Genomic DNA, 16,202 nt, shown 5'->3' with positions numbered 1-16,202 from the left:
AAGTACACCTGACTCTAAACCTAATCTGAACTCAATTCACACCTTAGTCCTAAACCTAACCCCAACCCAAAACTGGAGTTTTACCATATAAGGAGGACTACTGGTTTTGACAAGGTATGTGTAAATATCAGAAACAGTCCTAAAAAGGTATCAAATACAAATACACACACAGAAAATACACAGATGTAACATTGCACGTACATACACGCTTGCAAATTTAAGGCATTATGTATTTGTAGTACAGGAAAACCACCACCAGAGGACACTATAAAATGACTCAATAGGGTTTGGCTGTATGGCTTGAGGGCACAATTTAATTTTAACTTAAAGCGAATACTGTAACTAAAATTTTTTTTTACATAAAGGAAAATTTTAAATAAAGTAGGTTTTCATTCAGAGTTTCTCAAACAATTCAAACTTACAAAAAAATCCTTGGCTGATGTAGACGAACAGTTAAAAAGTAGATTATCGAGTACAGCTAATACACCGTTTTACCCTTTCATTAATACTGTTTTCAAATATTTGGGACAATTATGGCAGAAACATGCTCTCAGCAGTAATTTTCTAAATTTAATTTGATTTGAGATGTGTTTTTTAAATCCACATTGCAGTCCCAACCACAAGTTTGAAAACCACACTTTTTGCATAAACATTGTCAAAAAGCAAAGTAGTAAATCTTTTCTAATTACTAGCGGATGCTCACACAGATAGCAGCCTGCCTAGAGATTAAGATAAGAAAAAACATGACAAGCATGATCGTGTCCTCATGTTTAAGTTGTACAGTAGCTGTTTGAATCATTGTAAACTCTTGGAATACCACACATATCTTTTTGCTGTAATATGCCTCAATGGCACGCTAAACATCTAAAGAGTAGTTAATTACCAATTAATTAAACTGTAATCGTACACAAGTGCTGTCATGCTTCAAAACTTTTGTTGTGAAATTTAATCACACCTGGTAATGGCTAAGAGGCTCCTGTGCTACTCCACCCAGCATCTATTACAAAACCAACACTGGAATTGTACACAGATTAATACACACTTGGATGTGCACAGACAAGTTGCCAACAACTGCAGATCTAAACACACCTTAATTAGCCTGACTATTTACATCTTACCCTCAGTGACAAAAATTCAGCCACAAATGAAACTCAAGAAGAAAGAAGTAAAATCTATTTTTTTTTTCCATTTTGGGGAACTAACTCCTCAGATTTCACTTGCATATTTAACTACCGTATTTATTCATGTATAATACGATCTCAAGTAAAATACGATCTTTTTTTTAGCTTAAAAAGCATTAAAAATCTAATTATCAATAACCTGTGTACACTACTCCCCCCCCCCAACACACACACTTTATGGATGATTTTTAGGGTTAAATTTCTAGTATTGTACATGAATAAATACAGTAATTGAAACTGATGTTCCTTGAAGAAATCCATACTCGCCAACCAACTTGTATGCCATGATCTACTGAACTCAGTTTGTGAGAGGAGAGTCTCAGTTACTTCCACAACAACTATTTTCTTAATATCTGTAAAATAAACTGGGCTGTGGCCATTTTTGTTCATGCTATGGTTGATTAGTCTTGTCAGCTATCTTGAATTGGTTTGACTCAAGAAAGCAATCAGCTGTAGACACGTCCAATGATTACGTCATTCACGACATAATTTGCTAAAAAGACCAACGCATGCAATCATGGCAGCAGGCGATAATATTTAAAATGTGTTCTTGCCATAAATATTCCCCTTTATTTAAACATGGTCATCAAATAATAGGATACAGGTTTGAAAACAAACCTTTTTTTAATCACTAGCTATCAATGAGTTTTATTTGAAGAATATAAATTCATTTTTAAAAAGAAATCTGTAGCAATGTTATTGCAATTTTTTGAGTTTTACACAAGTCACGTTTAAGAATTACAAGTGATAAACTGAAGTTTCCAAACCAGCAAGTAACAAAAGTAAATAAATAAATAAAAAATACACCCACAGACCATAAATACTATTCTCAAATCTTGATCAGACATCATACCCACGGTCCCTAAGAGATTAAAATTAAATAAAAATGGACAGACATACTATTTAGTTGAGTCAGAGAGCTGGTACTCTCTGCGACGGTCGTAGGACTCCTGGATGCCCGGGTCAGCCCACAGGCTTTTAATAGCTACAACATAGTGCTGGTCAAACCCATTGATCTTCTCAATATCCACCTCCTTCACAAGCATGGCATTGGCCTGGAACCACACATGAAAAAAAAAAGAAAGATATAAATAAAAAATACAACTGGTATGAAAGACGACAAATAAATCAAGAGGAAAAACAGAAAGATCCAAAATGCATCCAGTAAACCTGAAATGGACTGTTTATCTTTCCTTCTCTATTGCTGTAGACTGACAGACCAACAGAGATCTGTCCTCACTGATTAAGCAGTCAATCCTAAAATATTTAAGATCCTTAAAATATTAAATTGTTTTTTGTTAGATAAACTTGAGAATAAATTTGTGTGCCAGATATTTTACGAAAAATATCTGGCACATACTTAAACTTACTTAAAACAAAACATTTATCTACACAGTGTAGCTTCAAAAATGGTGAATTAAAAGTAGCTATTCTGGCAATTGTGTTCAAATGTCCAATTCTGTCACTTCTGACACTTAGTGCCAATTTATCACAGAAGATAAATGTTAATTCAAAAATACAGAGTTGTGATGCAAACTCTTTGTAAGTTAGTTTTAGTTGGTAAAGTTCGTTTGTCAGTTTAAACAAGATATTGACAAGTTTTAGGCTGACATCATTTCAGTTAGATTATGTTACATAACATGTTAGAAGTAACAGTAAACTTATGAAATGAATTAAAGGATTCTTACATAAGAAAATTCAATACTTAAAAAAAAAAACTTTCTGTTGAGTCTTTCTCGATGTTGAGATGTCTAGTCTTTACACAGTGGTACTTTTATCATTTTAAATATTAGAGTAAAAAAGGGCAACAAACAAACTGAGATCTCAGTTATAAAACTAAACCCTCAAAAAAATAAAAAAACATTTTGACCCAAGATCAGCAAGAGGGTTTACATAATTTTAAACAGTATTACTGCTACTTTTTCTCAATAAAACAAACATTTTCTGCACAACTCAAAACATTTATGATGTTGCATACAGGACATTTTTACATTAATGGCGACACAATACTGTACCATACAGTATACAGGAAACAAGATGCAACAGAGAACGATAACACACCCATTTACAGGGGTCAGAACTTACGCGGTTTTGTTCATATTTGAACGGGATCTTGAGGGTCTCCATGGCACGGATCATGGCCTGCATGGAGGTGAAGATGTTTTGGTAAACAAGACGAATGAAGCCCCTCTTATCTTCATCTGAGTAACCAGCACCATGAATGATCCTCATTTGTTTGATGAAGGTGCTTTTGCCACTTTCTCCCGTACCTAAAAGAGGCACAAAACACAGAAACAGACATTAAACCAGGGGTGCCCAAACATTTTACCTGCGAGGGCCAAAATTAAAATCAATCTGAGGGCCGCGGGCCAAATGCAGCAACTAAAGAAATGCAAATACTTCTTAAGTAAAAATTTTTTTTTTTTTTTTATGATTAAGCTAGCAGCAAATTCGATTGCCCACATTCTTTTTTTTTATTTTTCAGCCTATAAACATGGAGAAAATTAAATGTACGCATGGGATGCAAAGGCTCATGGGACTTTTCATAATTTAAAATTTGAGTATATGTGGTCTTACGAGGTGTGCAAATCTAGATATGGACTTAAATCTAATCTAAATGTAGTTACCTGTATTTTTTATTTAATCTTAACATAATTACAATCTAATAACCAGAACAACTGCTGGTGGGCCAAATCAAATGGCTTGTCGGGGCAGTTTTCGAGGGCCCCACTTTGGGCACCTCTGCATTAAACAAAACAAAAACTGCTCAGACTATAAGGCCAAAAATATAATCTAGACCATCCACACGGTCATCCAACCCGTTCAGTTGGACTTGGGATTCATTTTTTGGGCAAAAAGCAACTGATAAAGCAATACAGCCTGAAAACAAAATAGCATTCAACTGAGGGGAAAACATTTTCAGTGATAATTTTTACAAAGTTAAAGAACAGTACACAAAATAAAAGCTTTTTTTTATTTTTACAAATTCTTTAACTCCATCAGTCTTTGGACTTTTAGAGTTCCTTTGATCGTCTTGGCTGTAAAGGATTCAATTAGCTTAGTCTATCTTTCAAAATATTTCCAAACTGAACAATGAGTGATATACGAAAACTATGTGAAAATTTGAAAACGAATATTTTGTAGAGTACAGGGAAAGAAATTGCTACAGATGGACAAATTCCAGTATCTTTTTCTTTTGGCCTGAAATTTAATCCATTCATTTCTACTGCACGATATGTGCAAAAATGATCTGCTGCAGTCCAAACAGTCCCTTGCAATGTCTTCACTAACATTGTGATGACAATTTTTCCATTTATAGTGAGTCCTACTTGGCACATAGTGTATTTGGTCTGAACAACTCGTTACTTTTTCCTTCCTCCTGTTCGACTTCCTGTTTTTAATAACGTTATACACAAACAATCAGGCTGTATTAAGGTTGGAAGAATAAATAACATGCTAACATGCGATTTCTGTGAAAGACGTAAAAATTGTAAAGGGAATAGTGCCTAAACCTAAACGTGTAGAATCAGTAACAGTAATTGTGTAGTTGTCAAAGTTCATATATCTGTGTACTACAAAATGACCTTAAATACACTACTAATAAATTTTTGTTAACATATCTTTTCCTACATGTATATACAGTACAACTCTTGAGATTTGTGAGGGTTATGTTCTTAGAACACAAATTATTCTTTGGATGTGGTGAAAAATAATAATCAGAACGGCATGGTTGTGTTCTTTTTGAAGCACAGAACAGTTGAAGATTAAAAGTCCCCGTATTTTCCCTATCAATGGCTTGAGCCCCTCCTTTTTTTTGCTCAATGTGAAGACAGTGGAAATAAATATTCTAGGGAGTGGTGAACGCAAACTGAACTGGTGATGAATTAGCTCTGCAGTACAATGAGGGCATCTGATGGAGATGACTGTACAGCAAAGAAGAGGATTTACAGCTCCTCAGCTGAAATATAACATTTTGCCACGCCATCCCACCCCGCACCCCCAAAATAAGTTGTAAGAAGAAATCTGCAAATGACCGAGGCAGTGAACTCTGAACCACAAGTTTATGGGGCTTCACAGATACCAGCCTTTTTACCAGTACTTGTACTCTTTCAAAATGCCCCAATACTCAAATTCAATTCAATTCAAATTCAAAAATACTTTATTGATCCCAGAGGGAAATTAGGTGTTGTATCTCATTTAACTAAAAACTTATTGTAGATGCTGATGGCTGTGGGCAGGAAAGATCTTCTGTAGCGTCTGTATTACAGCGAAGTTGAAGAAGCTTCCGACTGAAGACACTTTGTCTTTCTATGACAGTCTGATGAAGAGGATGGTCAGGGTTGTCCACAATGTTCTTGATTTTATGTAAAATCCTTCTTTGCACCATCATCTCCAGAGATTCCACAGTCACCTTCAGAACAGAACCAGCCTTCTTTATCAGGTTGTTTAGCCTTTTTATGTCCCTGGCTCTGATGTAGCGACCCCAACAGATGATGGCAGAAGAGATGACGCTCTCAACAACTTGTAGAAGATCTGCAGCATCTTGCTGCAGACATTGAAGGATCTCAGTTTCCATAAGGTCTGCTCTGTCCTTTCTTGTAGACCGCTTCACTGTTGAGTCTCCAGTCCAGTCTCTGAACTGATACCAATTTTACACAGACATTTTATTTTAAAGGGGCAAAATCATGTAAAATCATCTTTTTTAGCTTTATTTATTGTTAGTGTTATCCCGTCATCAAAAACATACAGAGTATTGCTATGACTCATTCATTCATATTTGAGAAATCCTGTACTGTCCTGAGGCATTCAGGAGAAAATAGAGCTGTGTATTGGCAAGAATTTGGCGATACGATATATCCCGATATATTGCAATACTGTAAGCAAGGTGATATATTGCTATTTTTTTGTCCAAAAATTCTATTAAATAAAAACCTCTTACCGGAAAAAAAAAGAAAGACCAAAATTCACTGTCTCAGAAAATTGTAATATTACATAGACATTAGGGCTGCACCAATTAGTTGAAATAATCGATGACGTTGATTATGTAAATTTGTCGACGCAGATTTTTTATTATCGATTCACTGTATTACATAACCACCACGTGAATGTTCATGCAATTCCATTTCGGTACCTGAATGCATCATTGCGACCGTAATGGCATGAAAGTAGTGAGTTTTCCATGCTTGTCCTGAACGCAGCATCACGCAAGAGCGTAATGACGTCAGCAGCCGCTGCTTCAGTTCAGTCTGAAGCTTGAAAACAAGCCTCGCAGCTCCTGGAGTAAAATTTACTGAACAGACCACCTCTGAATTATCTGCTGGATTAATTATCTTGTGAGCACGACGTTTGCTTGCTCAAAGTAAATAAAGTACCACCACTTTTTTTTATTGCATCCACCATTAAACAGAGACTAGTGTTAGGTCGAGCCACGTTCCCCCATCAGACGGTTCCCCCATCAGACGGTTCTCCCATCAGACGGTTCCCCCAGCGTCTCAAACAACAGAGGAGCTTCCCGACACACGTCTGACCTAAAGAGCACAAGCAGCCAACAAGTGTTGGACGTGTTTTGGATGTTCAAAACGTAGCTTAAATAACTTTTATTAATTTTAACTGCATCCTCTTTTGTTTATTTGATTTAAACTTATTTGCCTTCCATGGACCTCCATCACACATTTTTCTAGTGGGGAAATGACATCAATAGAAACACGTGGAGCTGGATTTTAATTTGTGTAATAAGACAAAACAGTCTTGTTGTTTTCAACAGTTTTCACCATAAAGATATTAGTTAAAAAGCTGATGTTACAATACAAAGAGTTGGATGTTGTCTTGATATTTGTTAAATTTTATATATTGAGAAATATGTTAAATAATAAATAAATGTTTATTATATTTTTTCCAGAGTGACTTGAATTTTGCATGATTTAGTTCATTTGTTAGATTGTTAACATCTTTCACTATATTTCTTTTACTTGAATTTTATATGCTTTGGTTGAGATTTTATGTTGTTACATCCTTTAAGCTTTTTTTGTAAAAGAATAGGCTCTAGAGCGCATATTTTGTGTCCATGAAAAAACTATTAAAGAAAATATTACAATATTAAAGAACTGTTCTTGTTAATTTGATGAAAACATTTTAAATTTCCAGTGCACTCACATCAGAATAACATAGATTTGTTGTTAGAATAATCAATTAATCAAAATAATCGTTAGATTTATTTCAACAAAAAAGGCTACAACATTACAGGGTTGTTAATGGAATGAAGCTGTTGTGATGATGTGCTGAAATGAGCAGGACAGAAGCGGTAGGAGGTTCTTAAAGAGACAGAGGCCAATTTCAGGTGTTCAATCCGCTCACCCCACCTTACTGAGGTAAAACTTGAAATGAGACATGAGCGATCCTACCGAAGTCACTTTGAAAAGCAGATATGAATATGATTTAATACTAGGTTCTAAATAAAATGTGTTTTTTATAATAATCATGTTATGTTTAAGTTTTAACTCAATAAGTACTTGGTAACAGCGAGTACTCAAACTGAAGTACTCTAACTCAGTTTGAGAAAAACTGCTATCAGGACACCCCTATTAAAAATGGTTGTTTTACTGTAATATCCATTTGTTTTGTAACAAAGTTTTCTAGTAAAATTATTTGAAATTTTACTCTTTATATTTCTCCAAGGTTAACTGTTCCATCATAGTCCGACTTTTTATTTTAACCAAGACTTCAAAACTAAATCTGGTTTCAAAGACATGAAGAGCAGATGAATCAAAACTATGATGTAATGACGAGATCTAAACATCCAACATCTAAAGCTCAAATAAGTCAGTTTCAGATGTTATAAAAATTCATCTGCTGAAATTCCAAGCAGATTGACTAAACATGTTAGGATGACATATGTCAAAGCTTCTTTGTTCAATGTCAAAAAGCATCTCGACTGTTTGGAAATTGGACAAACCAAAAATGCTTCAAGGAGGTTGAGGAGAGATGACTGGAAGAAGGAAAATATGAGCAAAATGAGGGGAGGATGATTGAGACAACATGTCCTATATTCTGGACCACATCCTAAAATCTGCTTCATTTTTTCACTGATCCTCTACTGCCTCTCCTAGTCTACATTTAATTTTTAAGATTTAGGCATGTAATAAGGCATTTAAGAAAAGTAGTGTTAACAGAAATCTGTTTCAATGATCACTTCTTGGTGTGAAAACATCTACAGTATTTAGTAAAAACTGAGTTTAAGCAGTTTAAGATCCACAGTGATTTATCAGCCCTACATATTGCCTACAACCCTTGAGGGAATGATAGGAAAAATAATTAAAAGCTGATGGCTTGTCGGTCCTCAATTGTAACAAAAAAGGATCCAGAACATCCATAATATCTGCAAAACAGAAAGGGAAAGACAAGGATGAAAAAAAAAAAAACCACTCATCTCACTACCACCTACATTCAAGGTTTTTGAAGAGCAGCCATATTTCTGTTACCATGGCAACCCTCCTCTGTCTCACTCGCGTTTCTCATTCCTCTGTGTTTTTTTCTTTCCCCTCGTCTTTTTTTTAAACCCCTCCCATCCGCCCCTTCTCTCTGCTCTTTTTCGTCGCAGACAGTAAATATAACCGAGAGCCCCGTCAGGCTCACTCTGTGCTCTGCATTCATCGATGTACCGTGAAGAAGGAGCCCCGAGCTACTCAGAGATTTGTAGGAGAGTGAGGGGGGGTGCTGTGCTGGGGTCAGTAGCAGGTTGACAACGATAGCTAGCTTCCCTGCTCATTCAAGAAGAAGAAGAAGAAAAAAGGTTGGGGTATAACACCAAAAAAGCTTATTCCAACAGACTGGTTTGCAGCAAGGCCTAAAAACTGGTTCTTAATAGAAACAGACTGTCCTGCAACTATAAAATGAAAGGACTAGCATTCTTTAAAAGGAATGCACATCATTACCTTTTAAGATCATCACCTTAGAAATAACTGTGCATTTTTATGCAATATTTGATGTGTTGCACACATGTTGTGAATGATTCTCACCTACTACTAGTGCGCTGGGCAGTAAACCGGTTCATACCGAATACCGGTTTTTATTTTTGTTATATGAATTTTCTGAATACCGGATATACCGGTTTAAATAGCCTGAACACGTTCGGAACGTTTCGTCGCAGCCACCAGTGACCTGTTTCCTTTCCTCGCAGCACCGCTATGTGCATTAGCATGCTAATGTTAGTGTTGGAGAAGCTTGTTGCAGTAACTAGCGGCGGGTGGTGTTCCAGCTGCTTATATTGACCAAAAAAAAAACATCCCATTTTCGCCACTGATGAGCGTAATAAACACCTCTTCAGTGACGTGCACGGTTAGATTTAACGTGCGACGTTAATATGGAGATGTTATGCTGATGGAGACTTAACGTGCTTCTATTGTGAAAAGCCCGAGGGAAGTAGTTTGTAGTGGAATTGAGATGACTGATGTGCAAGGTGAGTCGTGCTGATAAGCTTTATTAAATAACATAAAACAACACACCCGATAATAATCTTTTCTTAACCCTCCTCCTTCTTGACTGGACCAAAATGCATGACTACTCTCCACAACCACTGGTCAAAGAAAAGACACAGAGGGAAACAGAGACAAGCTGCGTTTCCATTGCAAATGTGCACAAAACGTTGTCGATATTCTATTAAATGTCGAAAAACACAGTTTCGCTATTGTGGTGTTTCCATTAAGTAAGAAATGCTATTAAAGTCACGCGTGAATACGTTTGTTCTCGCGATAAGTCATTACAAACATGGCGGCAATGGATGTAAACACATCACATATTGCTACCACAACACTAGCGCTCATCATCAGAGGAGACGTTGGCGTCTTATCGAGGCTCTCGAGCGACGAGCCCTTTATACTTGGGAGCGGCTATGAATGCAGCGTTTTTGGGAAATTGTAGTCGTGAGTTTACTACTTTCTTTTACAACTTCATTGATTTTACTGCTAGTTCTACTTCCTGTTGTCTTCATCTTTGTTGTCTTTTTCGCCAGTAGAAACAGCCAGTTGTTGATCACACGTCTTGTGATCAAAAGTGTTTCCATTGTAGTTTTGCGAAACACACCAATGTCGATATGGCCAAAAATCCCAACTCAACCTAGCGCAAAAACATTGTCGAAGTAAGTTTTTTCAAATTGACGTGCTTCCATTGAGCAAATTTATTTTCGAAATTCTAATTTGCGCATTTTCATGGTCAATGGAAACACAGCTACAGACAGAGGTACAGTAAAAGAAAAAAGTCAATAAGCAGCATTTTTACATTGTTTTATCAGCTGAGCTGTGATGAAAAAAAATACCGTGATATAAAATTTGGGTCATACTGCCCAGCACTACCTACTACCACATCAAACTGTGTAAAACCAACATCCCAACTTCAAATTGCAAAGGTTAATGAGTTGTAGATGTAGATCAGGTGATTACTTCCTAAAAATTCCATTACTGGTCAGTAGCTCAGATATTAGATTGATGAGATATTTTGCTAACAGAAAAAAAGTTAATGCTAAACTTTAAAAGACCTCACACAATGAGTAGCACTTGAGTAGAATTTTAGTAAGAAGGGTTTCAGTTTTGCATTGCCCTTGAGGCACCGTGCTGGACCTACAAAAAAATTAATAAATTGGGTTCACCCAGAAACGTTTCTCTGAATCTAACAGAGGTGCAGCCTGAACTCACAACCACACTAGACAGGCCTACTGGCCAATCCGAATTAGGGTCGAAGAGGGTCTTAAAACTTTGATACTGATTCAGTAGCGAACGTGCACCAAACATGGACTGCGAGTTTATGAAGCCAAGGGAAGACACTTAAGATGTCAGTACAGACAAAAATGAATTGTGCACGGCTTGGATAGAGGAGGTGGGTAGTGATTTAACAGCTTTAGTAGCTGTTGCTGTGTCTTGTGGCTACAAGCTCCGCTTCCCTTCCAAATGTTACAGAACTTTCATCAACACCCTCTTCCAAAATCCAAGATAAAAGCTAAAAGCCAGCATTAACTACAATTTGTTAATGGCAATATCTTAAACAATAATCTTGTCCAATCTGTTAGCATTTAAAATATGAGTTGTGAATCAATATCAGCTGCAACCACAGTAAAATTTACATCATAATCTGTTAACTGAATTATAGTCACTTCAGTGTTTAAGGTTGATTAGCTGTAGTGGTCATTTTGAATCGGTTTGACTCCAAAAGTTAATCAGTTGTAAATGTACATCCAATTATTACTCTCTGAAAGTTTTACAAAAATCCATTCAGGGGTTTAGAAGATGTTCTTTTAACAGACAGCATGCACACAGATACGAGCAAAAACATAATAATAAGCGAGAAGATCACTTCTCAACTCAAAGTCTGATTTATTTCTCGTGACCCCCGTCACAAGATCTCCCTCCGCTGTGCTCTCGTAACCATCATGTCCCCCTTTGACCAGACAACACACTACATGCCTCTGTCTTCCCATTTTCCTCCCCGGATTGCACTAGCCACAACCATTTCCATGCCCTTCCCAACTCTCTCCAACAAATCCATCCCCTTCTCCTCCCCCTCCTCCTCTGCTCCATTTCAGCACAACCCCCTCCTAACCTCCCCAAGGCAAGAAATATGCCTCTCCATTCTCATCTCTCTCTGTCAAGATTTTTGGGATATTCATAACTAGAATCTGTCCATTCTTTTTTGGTAATGACCTAGAAAAAGGAGGTCACCTTTTAATAGCTCACTTTGGCTTGATAATGCTTTCTGTTCCAAGCAGCCAGGAGAGAGAGAGGAAAAAAAGAAGAGAAAAGAGCTGAGATTATGTCCCAATTCACCGGTGCAATGTATGCTGCACGGCCCACATGCTGGTCTTTTGTGAAGCCGATGTGTTCCTTGGAATCAAGAGATGTCAAAAACTGGACGACAATAAAGTTTCAATTATAACTTGCTAAATTTACGAAGAGCTGTTAAAAATAAAAACTGCATAGCTAGAATGGTTAACCATCATGCAACACTAAAACACTTCAGCTGCACCCTCCACGGTGAGTGCTGGGCGGTATGACTAAAATTTTATATCACAGTATTTTTAACAATTATTGGTATCACTGCATTATTAGACATTTTTCCCCCCATCATAGCTCAGGCAAACGTTAAAATTTACAAACGCTGCTTACTGATTATCAAATTGTGATCAGCTGAAGTTACTCTGTTGCAGAGTTATTATAGTTAACTAAAACCAATTAAACAATGAAAACTGAAATTGAAAAAACATTTTAGTTAACTAAAATAAAAACTGCAATAAAATGAAATAACGTTAACTAAAACTGTATAATCTTTTTACAAGACTAACTAAAACTAACTGAAATTTTAGATAAAATATCCTTTTGAGTTTGAGTGTTTGTCCATTTATTTTGAGACATGTGTATCTCTGAAAAACAAGCAACAGGTAGCACTGGGTTGGAGACAACTATTGTCATCGTCCTAAAATAATTGCCCAAGATTTTAGTTGGCAAAATTGAGTTACGATATTATTTTAGGAAGGTGTCGCTAAAATTGACAGCTTTAACCAGTGACCAAATAGCTGTTGGTTAGTTAACTCACAGGAACATCACAAGCTGGAGGATGCATTGGCAAATATGTTTATTCAAACTATAAAAAACTAAAACTAAAACTAATAAAAACTAAACTAAAACTAAGCATTAAAAATGCAATGACTAATAAAAACTAGCAAATCCACTGTAAAAACTAATTAAAACTAACTGTATGAAAAGAAAAAAGTTACAATGAAATAAAACTAAACTGTAATGCAAAATCCTAAACTATTATAGCCTTGGTGTCTGCTTGTTTCTGGGTTCATTCTTACGGACTGAAACGTGGCGCATTGTGCTCCATAAAGCTTCTAGCAACCATCTTGCTAATTTTAGCTCATCTCCAGTTTAGATAATTTCATATTTTAGTGACAAATTTGCCAATTTTAATGTTAGTTGTCTGCTATGTTTCTGCTAATTTTAGCATTTAGTTACAGTTTAGCTTATTTTAATTGTCAGCTATGTTTCTGCTAGCATTTAGCTGCTAATTGTAGTTGCCAGCTATGTTTCTGCTAATTTTAATATTTAGTTAGCGTTTTGCTCATTTTAGTTCTTATGTTTTTGCTATTTTTTGTGTTTAGTTATCGCTTTGCTAATTTCATTTTGTTMTGCTGATTTAAGCTTTTAGCTTCTGTTCAGCTTGTTTCAACCAAATTCAGTCAACAATTTATTCCTTTAACAGTATGGTTTTAGATGTCCTCCATTACTGGTTCAACTAAAGTAAAATAACTGTTGGACAAAATTAATCTCTTTTAACTTTACACTTTATCTGCTGCTTTTATAGCATAATAATGACAAACACCTGCCAGGTTTTGAAAGTTACATTTCTCCTGAAAAAGATGTAGAAGAATGAAGTTACATCAAAACAGCAATCCTAAACTGCACTTTAAGSATCAGCCTAATGTAATATACTTCTAATCTCTATTTCAATCTTTCTAATTACTTCTCTCTCTCTATTTTCTCTTCACTTTAAAAGCAAAAAAGTCACTGATGATGAAGAAATAAATAAACTAATAATATTTGGTTTCGTTTTCTACTGAAGTGACAAAAAAGGGATCAGCCTAATGGGTTGAATAATTCAAAGATTAATTATTGATCTTTGATAGAGCAAATTAAAGGGAATAGATGGCTGCACCAAAAGCTAATCTGGGGCATCCCTAAAGTAATTTAAGTGGGAACAACTAAAAGACTTTGCTTCTGAAAAGTTTGTTTTTCTGTGGTTAAATTTAATTTCTTGGATGCTGTTTTTGCTCCAAGTGTTCTCAAAAATGTGGCATTATTACATCTGACTCACRAACCCTTTGTTTTCTATTTTTACAGTTATATTGACTTGATTTAGTTCTTATCTCTGATGTGCCTAAAAATGAAAACCCTATAATCCCATAATCAGATGCTCACCATATGGCGGATTAGTCATCTCCCAGGATATTAAAAATAAAAAAGTCTAAAAACTGCATTGAACTGGTGTGATCAGAAAAATGCTAAACTAGACAGAGTGATGACTTTCAGAGTAAAATTACACAAACGGCCTTGTGAGCTGTTTGAGTGAAGTCCTTTATTAACCAACAAGCTGTGTCCCAGTTACGGGGCTGCAGCCTATACRCCATGCCCCACACATTCACGCTAGCTCCACTATCAAGTCCTTGTAGTTACATTTTATTTAACATCTCATTGCATCATATGTTGCATCAATTAAACTGCTAAACATACATTTAAAAACAAATTCTTCAGTCTGTGACATACATGTCAAGTTGTATGGATTTGTCCGTAATTTACACGGATTTCCCCTCATTGCAGGTACACAACTGGCTTTGACCTTTGTATGGATATTAATGCACATGCTCCAAGTCAGTGTTTTGCAATGCATTGTGGTCTTTATTTAAAGTAGACATATCATGCTAAAAAAAACCTTCTTTTTCACATGTAAACAATTAATTTGTGGTCTATATAAAGTASAACTGCAACGCTTTGMTCTGAATTCTTCCTTATTGTAACKCCACAAGCYCCTCTTTCACCCCTTTTCTGAGGTTTGTCTCAGATCAACTYGTTTTGATGMTGTCYCTTTAAATCCAAACAAGGCACTTMWTTGACCTTATTTGGCAGTTCTGTTGCAAATTATTTGAATAGTTTAAAAAACATAATAGTCAAAAGAAAACTGAACGAGCTGAAAAATATGACCCCAAACAGAAATATGAGCATATCTACGCAGCACCAGGAGAGACTTAMTTARACTTTCTGCTTCCCTAAAGACTCCAAGTACACAACAAAATGTATTTAACAGCTAAAATAAGTTTTGCATGGTATCCTAGGATTACAGAGTCTGACCTTTGGGGGTGAATTTGCCTCCAGGGAGGATTGGCAGCGGTTTTAAATGTTTTCCATGTGAGATTATTCCCCCTCTTTTCTTAATAAAAGAAGAAAAATAAACTCCACATTCTTTAGGAAACAACCTTTCATYTTTCCCAGAATGCTGTGCACTGCTGATGTCGTTCCACCTTGGTGTTGTGCTGAACGCCACATGATCCTTACAGTTCAGTRCAATCATATTAAAAGATTTGATAAGAAACATTTCAGGTATTTTTAAAAAATATTGGTGATGATTCATAGCACTTCCATCACACTCCGCACACAGAGCAGATGGAGACCAACCAGTGTCATTGTTGTCTTTAGTTAAAAGTATCTCCTGCAGTCATCCTCATTAAAATTTAATGCTGATATTTGGTGGTCAGTCAGTCAGTCAGCCACTTCAGAAATCAGCCAGCCTCTCCGACGCCTGAAGGAGGCTGAAGGCAAGACAAGCGGCTGTCATTAAGGAACCAGAGCACTCATTTAGATAACAGAGAAAAAAAACACACATAACATTAACGTTCTGAGATTTATATCACTCTTTTTCATGCTAAAATGTAAAAATGTCTTAGAATACTGTTGCACAGGTGACAAGAAATTATTCTAATGAATCTAATCCTCCAGTTTTGCCTACAAAAACGTGTACATTCATGTATGAAACACATCCACAAGTTTGAATTTCTATCCTTGTTAGGACCGTTCACTAACTTCCATTCATTTTCCAGTTGTTTCTATAGCTTAATCCTGACCCCTTAACCTGAACCTAACCTCCATTCCCCAGTAAATACCTAACTCTAACCTAAACTCAATGAACACTTAAATTAACCAAAAAATTTATATTAGGATTGTTTTTTTGGTCTCCATATCTTGACAAGGTTAGTTGTGTATACTAGAAACGAGCTTAAAAAGCTAACAAATACAAGTACACACACACAGTTGTGAACTCCTATCCTCATGGGGACCTTGCATTAACTTTCATTCAATTAGCCTAACCCTAAACCAATTCACACCTTAGTCCATGTGCACAAGTCTTTTTTTTGCAAGTCCAAGTCAAGTCTTTGGCTCCAAGTCTCAAGTCTTTGACCAATAATCCAAGTCAAGTCTCAAGTCT

The 16,202-nt window shown here is 36.1% G+C and overlaps 1 protein-coding gene across 1 annotated transcript in view; it reads right to left on the bottom strand.

Annotated features, from left to right (window-relative positions):
- gna11b (guanine nucleotide binding protein (G protein), alpha 11b (Gq class)) overlaps window positions 1-16,202 on the bottom strand; it is a 60,922-nt gene that overhangs the window by 14,665 nt on the left and 30,055 nt on the right. Inside the window, exons 2-3 of the mRNA XM_014023545.1 lie at window positions 3,267-3,451; window positions 2,082-2,236 (exon numbers count right to left, since the gene is read on the bottom strand). Of these exons, the coding sequence (XP_013878999.1) occupies window positions 2,082-2,236; window positions 3,267-3,451 (340 nt within the window). The remainder of the gene's footprint in view (window positions 1-2,081; window positions 2,237-3,266; window positions 3,452-16,202) is intronic.

Source organism: Austrofundulus limnaeus, unplaced genomic scaffold, assembly GCF_001266775.1.
Source record: "Austrofundulus limnaeus strain Quisiro unplaced genomic scaffold, Austrofundulus_limnaeus-1.0 Scaffold376, whole genome shotgun sequence".
Taxonomy (NCBI): domain Eukaryota; kingdom Metazoa; phylum Chordata; class Actinopteri; order Cyprinodontiformes; family Rivulidae; genus Austrofundulus; species Austrofundulus limnaeus.
Note: the sequence above shows the minus strand (reverse complement) of the source record. Positions and strands in the feature narration are given on the sequence as shown.